The sequence below is a fragment of the Echeneis naucrates genome, chromosome 3 (assembly GCF_900963305.1).
Source record: "Echeneis naucrates chromosome 3, fEcheNa1.1, whole genome shotgun sequence".
In the NCBI taxonomy this organism is placed as follows: Eukaryota; Metazoa; Chordata; class Actinopteri; order Carangiformes; family Echeneidae; genus Echeneis; species Echeneis naucrates.
This window is the reverse complement of record NC_042513.1, coordinates 27,272,190-27,278,708: the sequence shown is the minus strand read 5'-3', so window position 1 is coordinate 27,278,708 and position 6,519 is coordinate 27,272,190. Positions and strand designations below refer to the sequence as shown.

General features: G+C 47.2%; 1 protein-coding gene across 2 annotated transcripts in view; it reads right to left on the bottom strand.

Annotated features, from left to right (window-relative positions):
• Nucleotides 1-1,280: 1,280 nt before the first annotated feature.
• The window catches only part of large2 (LARGE xylosyl- and glucuronyltransferase 2), a 44,953-nt gene continuing 39,714 nt past the window's right edge, over nucleotides 1,281-6,519 (bottom strand). For both annotated transcript variants that reach the window (XM_029499011.1, XM_029499012.1), the window contains 7 exons: nucleotides 6,058-6,183; nucleotides 5,671-5,826; nucleotides 5,160-5,323; nucleotides 4,774-5,052; nucleotides 4,215-4,361; nucleotides 3,938-4,133; nucleotides 1,281-3,334 (listed from right to left, as the gene is read on the bottom strand). In XM_029499011.1, the coding sequence (XP_029354871.1) occupies nucleotides 3,137-3,334; nucleotides 3,938-4,133; nucleotides 4,215-4,361; nucleotides 4,774-5,052; nucleotides 5,160-5,323; nucleotides 5,671-5,826; nucleotides 6,058-6,183 (1,266 nt within the window). In that variant the 3' untranslated portion in view covers nucleotides 1,281-3,136. The remainder of the gene's footprint in view (nucleotides 3,335-3,937; nucleotides 4,134-4,214; nucleotides 4,362-4,773; nucleotides 5,053-5,159; nucleotides 5,324-5,670; nucleotides 5,827-6,057; nucleotides 6,184-6,519) is intronic.

The following is a 6,519-nucleotide window of genomic DNA, read 5'->3' as shown; positions in this document are numbered from 1 at the left end:
TACGGAACTCACACATGCCCAGTGTGCGCTGCTTTGCTAATGCGCTAACTATGCTACATGCTAAGGATAGCGGCTGTAATTAGCACTTAGCATTATAAATTGTTGGCAGACTTCTGTCAAGAACAAATTTGTCGGTCACCACGATGCTGAAGCTGCAGACAAATTGAGAGATCATCTGTTTTCTGTGTTCGCTCGCTTCATCTGTCAGAAATGAAAAGTGTTTTTGTTCCGGCTCAGCCAGAGAACTATTTAATGTAATACAATTTGCATTTAAAGAGGACGAGAACTATCAAGAGGTTTGTGTTCATCCAAAATAATTTAGTTTGGATTGGAAATTTCCTTTGGACCAATTACACACATGGAAGGTTCACACAGGCATAAAACCGCAGACCTTGATAAATATTATAAATTCCTGGATATTTTTGTCCTGTTGGGGCAACAATTAAAGGGAAAATCCCTGAGGTCTCAGTAATCCCCCCAAAACTTTAATTCACTGGAAACACGACTGTAAAGGAAGCAAAGTGTCTGTTTCGTTTCTGAGCTGCTGTAGAAAAAACAATTCCCCCAAAGTTTAAGTGTTTTATTGATTATAGTTTTATTTTAGCCACAGAAATAACTGCCCCTTAATATTAAGGGTCAATGAATGTTCCTCATTCATGTTTTAGTTTAAACTCATTTCTCTCTCTCTGATGTTTTTATATTTAACTTTCTTCTTTTTGAACAGCTGCAGTAGAAAAGTATTTCTTCGTCCGCTGTCCTAATTTTAAACACGTCTTGAAAACAGACGGACAAAGTGATTAAAAAAGGGCAAATTTATTTAAAGCACTTACATAGAAAAATATGATTGATTTGAGTCAACAATAATAAATAGAGCGCCTGACTGTCCCCAGGCCGTCAGTACAACAGTACAATCAATATCCAGTTTCACAATACAGCAAAGGCACTAGCATTTACCACAATCAACAACAAGTCAATGGAGGCGGCGTGGGCGGGGCAGTGGGGGCGGGGTTTTTCAGTTCGCTCTCACTCCTCATTGGCAACAACATGTCCAACAACGGTTACAGGTTCGATCCCCGCTCCGAAAGTTTTGAGCTGAGTTCGGCTCCCCTGTGCTCTGTGTCCGGACCGGACTGGCCCGGAATCGGAATCAGGATCAGCGAAGGGGCAGCGTGATGCATGAGAATGTTGAGAATGGAAACAGAAATGAGGACGTTGGACTTTAAAGCTCTGATCGTCGCCCCCCCCCCCCCCCACCCCACCCCACCCCACCCACCCCGAGGCTGACGGGTCATATCCCCAATTTCTCTTGTATTCACTCCAGCGTGTCGTCCAGAAGTTCTGATCAGCAGACGCTCAGACTCAGATGGTGATGAAGATGGTGATGAAGAGGAGGGGCAACACAACATGTGATTTGAGGAAACAACACAGCCGACCTTCAACAAACTATTCAATCAAAAAAAAAAAAAAATTGGAATTAGGAAGATTAAAGTCCAACTGAAAGGAGACGATGAATTTGTCTTCTGCTACGTTGTACAGATCAGTCCAGCAGCTGCTCTGAGACGCCGACACACAAACGCACAAACACACTGCAGGTCCACGTTGCATAAAGTCAGCGGAGATGGAGTTTGCATAAAACTGAAAGGGGAGTGAATGGAGACTGAACTGACCTGCAGCCAGATCTGCTTCAGAATCTGACTGAGTTCTGACTGAGTCCTGACTGACTCGTGGATCCTCGGACTCAGAACCTGGAGTGGTCCGGCTGGGGGGGCACAGTTCAGCTGTTTGAACTGTGAATCTGTTGTAGTTCTGATGGACTCTGTTCAGATAAACCAGAGTCTGGAACCGTGAAAGCTTTATCCCAAACACAGAGGACCAGGTCTGAATCCCACCCTCATCGGAGAAAAATTACTTTCAACATCAAAGAAAATTCTGGGAATGAAAAGTTCTGGTCACCAGTTCAGACCTGCTGCTGTTTGATTTGGATGTTTTATTATTTTGACCGATATCTAAAAACACGATGGTCACGACTTATTTATGATGTTTTATGATTCATGCTGTTTTTTCAATATGTGGTGACTTTGTTTCTGCTAAAATAAATGAAATAATGGATAAAAACATTAAAGCTGCATGACATGCAAAAGAAATGTCCGTGTAATTATCTTCATCTGCAGCAACACAACGTTGTGTCACATTACGTTCTTATCATGATGATCTGGATTCTATTTGATTCATTGTGCAGCTCTAAGTCTTCACCTTGCTCACGCCAACACATAGGAACCTTTTTGGTTGAGAGTCCACAGCACAACCAGAACCGGATCAGACTGCAATTGGACCGAGCAGACAGAGGGGGATCGTGGGTCGGGTGGGACAGTAGACGGCACATAGAGTAAATCCAGTGGAACTGACAATGTGATGGCACAAATACAGGAAATAAAAGCCAGAGCCTTCGTCACGCTGCACAGTCTTCCTCCTCAGATGGATGGAAACATGGAGAGCGACTGTTTACATGCAGGCAGACATATGAACACTTTGACAACAAGCAGGAAGTGTCGCCATATGATGCGCGCACACACACAGCACATCCCTGAAGCTCTCAGGAAGTCTGAAATCATCTGAGCAGGATGTGATGGATGGATGATCAGAAGGTCAAAAACAATCACTGAAATCATCAGTGTTTGATTTTCACTAGAAAAAAATCTGAACTGAAAATATTAAATATGGGAAGTGATAAGGCTTAAATCTTTCTCCAGGTCAACTGGCTTCATGTTGTCGTCGTGGTCTCCTTTAATTCATTTATTTTTTTCCCATAATGCCGCTCGGGTCCCGTCCCTTAGTGTCTTTGAATATCGTGTCCATGCGGTCCATGTCTTCTGGAAAAGAGCCCTGATTGTCAGAACAAATCATCAGAATATGGATATTTTCCGGCTGTAAAGCTAGTCCCATCAGGATCCAGACTCCGCTCTGCCTCTCCATCCAGCCCAGAGAGTCCACCTCCACCCAGTCCGGCTCTCGTCCTCGACTGGGGCATTAATGCACAGGCGCCCGAGAATGTTTGAAGGGGCTGTAAAGCTTTACCGTCACGCTCATCGCCTGAGCCGTGTCAGTCCGTGTCTGAGCTCCGGGAGCTCCCGGTTCTTTAGATGTTCCTCTGGGCCGTCAGGTACTTGAGAGCGGCCGAGCCGTACTTCCTGGACAAGTCCTGGTGGAACTCGTCCTTCAGGGTGTTCAGACAGTTGCGGTAGCTGGAGCTGGAGCGGAACTTGGAGATGTCGAAGCTGGGAGCGTGGGGCATGTGGATCATGAAGGCGTTGGGGAGGACCATCAGGTCGTACTCCTGAGGAGAGGAGGGAAAACAAAGCGGCTGAGATCACAGGAAGTAAACTCTCTGTCCTTTTCTCCTGCAGGTCAAACGTCCGCTTTCACTTCACTAACAGACTCAGTTTTGGATCATTTATGATGCCGCCGACGCCGAATCAAGAATTCATGGACTCCTACTCAGCTGAAAGGTCAACAACACTCTGGAGCTTCCATCTTCAGACGAACTTGAATCAACAGTTTGTTTATTTTATATATTTATTTATATAGTCTAATTTTCCCAGTTTCCCCACTGAAGGACGGATCAAGGATCTTCTTCTCTCAAACTCAGAACAAACCCCACCAAGTTTAAAGAAATGTTTCTATTGATCCAGAGTCATGAAATCTGAATTTCTACAGCAGCACCAGCATCAGCCCCGATTTAAGTAAAAACTTTTATTTTGAAGTTTTTTGATGATTTCTAAATGAGCAATGAAAGTGGAGCAGATTTCAGGTCAACACTTTAACCTTTAACCGTGTAATTGAGCGAATGTACCAATGAGCTGACATGGAAATGTCATTATGTACTAATGTTTTCAAAACGCAGACAGAGTCTGGACCATTTTCACTCCTCCTCACGTACCTGTGCGTCCAGTTCCATGATGTGCGACACCTTGTTCCAGCCAAAGCCCACGAAGCGCTGGTCGTACTCCGGACAGTCTCGTCTCACCACCACGTACGGTTCGAAGTCCGGCTCCCACTCCACCTTGTAGGGCGTCGTAGCTGTTCGCCATTTGGCATAGTTGGTCGGAGCGTGACCTTTGGGCCACACGTGATACCTGGAGGGGGGAGCGTAACAGATTAAAAGAGGATCACATGATCTGGTCTTCCACTTGATTTCGGGTGCCCGTCCAGGTTACCTGAAGGTGTAGAGAGTCCCCATGTCCAGCATGGAGAGCAGCTCGGCTTTGGATTTGGGGAAAGACAGACGGTACCGAAGAGTCTCGAACGCCGGGACCACCAGAGCCTTTTTAGTGTGAGCCATGTCCAGCTGCACCACGGACTTCCTGTCAGAGCAGACATTCCAAACAGGTCAGATCCACTTTAACCGAGACCGACCTCAGCAAATATTCACGTCACCTCAGCAATCAGTCACACACAGCAAAACGTGTTTTACCCTGCAGTTTTTTTATTTAGATATTTATTTTATGTTGATAGTCAAAAGAAAATAATTTGCAATATTAAGAGCAAAAACAGCTCTCACCTGAAGCTGGACCAAAAAAGAAGGAAAAAAAAAAAAAAAAAAAAAACAGAGTCTGGACTTTAGACTTCTGGAGAGAGTTAAGCCTCCTCCAGACTCATGACCTGAAGAGGCAGAAGCTGCATCTCTTCATGTTATTAATTCAGCTGATGAGAACCGACAGCTGGACATCAGCGTTTGTGACAAACTGGATGATAAGGTGCAGCAGCAGGTCTTACCTGAGGTAATCGTAGAGACCATACATGGGCAGGAAGTCCACATCAGTCAGGAACACGTACGGCGTGTTGGCGTTCTTCAGGGCCACGTTCCTCACCAGGTTGACCGGGTAGAACTGGCCCTCTTTGTAGACGATGTGATAGCCGACGTTCTTGCGGTTCTTGAGGACCTCGGAGGCCTGAGCGTAGCGCAGGAACTGCTGAGCCTCGGCGTCGGACATGTAGAGCGCCAGGCTGATAGGCCCCTCCCAGTGTTTACAGATGGCCTCCAGCATCTGGAGCCTGAGGAGGCAGTCACACGTTACTGAGGAAGGAGGAGGAGGACGAAGGTCCATAAAGACCTCCATGTGCCTCCATGTTCCCCGACGCTGCTGATGACGGGTTGGTACCTGTCCATGGAGAGCTGGGCCACCAGCGTGATGTCGGTGTCGTCCTCCGTGGGCGTGTACTCGTACTGCAGGAAGTAGAGGTGGACGCGGTGGACGGTGAGTCGCTCTCGACGGAAGTCGTAACACTGATCATCCTCATCCAGCTCCTCCAGCGCCGTCTGCAGCTGAAGAGGCGGAGCGTGGCGATGACATCAAAGGTTAGAGGTCATTCAGATACTAACTTCCTGCCTCCCCTCCACACTTCCCTTTGACTGTTTCCCAGACAAGCTCGGCTCTTAAACATGCTGCCGCCGATCCCAAATTCAGCTTCATGAATTTGGGTTGTGAGCGTTACCACGGCAACTGCTCCGTCCTGCTGCACTACGGGAAAATCAACACTGACATCCTGCCAAATCAGAATTGATCTCTGGCCCATCTCAAAATGTTTGAGTAGTTATGGCGGGAATGAATATCGGCTCGGAGATCATTAAAAGATCAATCGTTTTGACACCACATCAGGTGTGTGTGTTACCTGCACGCTGTCTGGACTGGCCTGACTCGGGCAGCCGAACAGTTCCCGCCTCAGCAGGTTCCCGTCGTACTCCAGGAAGGTCAGGTAGAGGTTCCTGAAGAACTCCACGTGTTTGTTCTTAACTCGAAGCTTCTTCGGAGAATTCCAGTGAATCACCTGACGGCAGAAAACGGACGGCTCAGCACATCAGTCATCTTTTCTGACCGGCGGACGTTCTTTATCAGATTAATACACAAACATCCAACAGTGGCATGTGAATTATTTCTTCACTTCTCACACTAAAGTCAGTGTCGGTGTGACACAGAAGTCAGATTGTGTTGAAGTCTATGGGAGAATGTCCTGTGTACAGTGTTGAGTATGTGCGTGTCTGTGTGTGTGAGAGCGCACCTTCAGGTCGGACACCTCGGTGTAACACTGCTCAGATCGAGTGTGATCTGACAGCTGGACGTTCCAGAAACAGGGCAGCTGGTGGACCAGGACCGGATTCTGTTTGATGAAGGCGTTGAAGATGTCCTGCACACGGTAGACACACAACCCACACAACACAACACAGAGTCAACAACAGCAGGGGGAGTCACGGCAGCGCTATCTGTCTTTTTGCTGGTTTCCTGGCAACCTGAGCTCTGACTCGGGGAGCAGAGTTTGGTGAAGCTGCTCGTCGTGTTCAGCTTCAGCGACACTCAAGGTCGAGCTGCACAAACACCCTGAGACTGAAAACAGAAATGAAGATGCAGCTCGGATCACCGGCAAATCTGCATCTGACCTTCTTTCAGCTGCATTAATAAGACGAGCAGCTGTGGACCGAAGAGAATCTGAACAGAACCGCCTCAGCAGGAACCCCATTCCTTC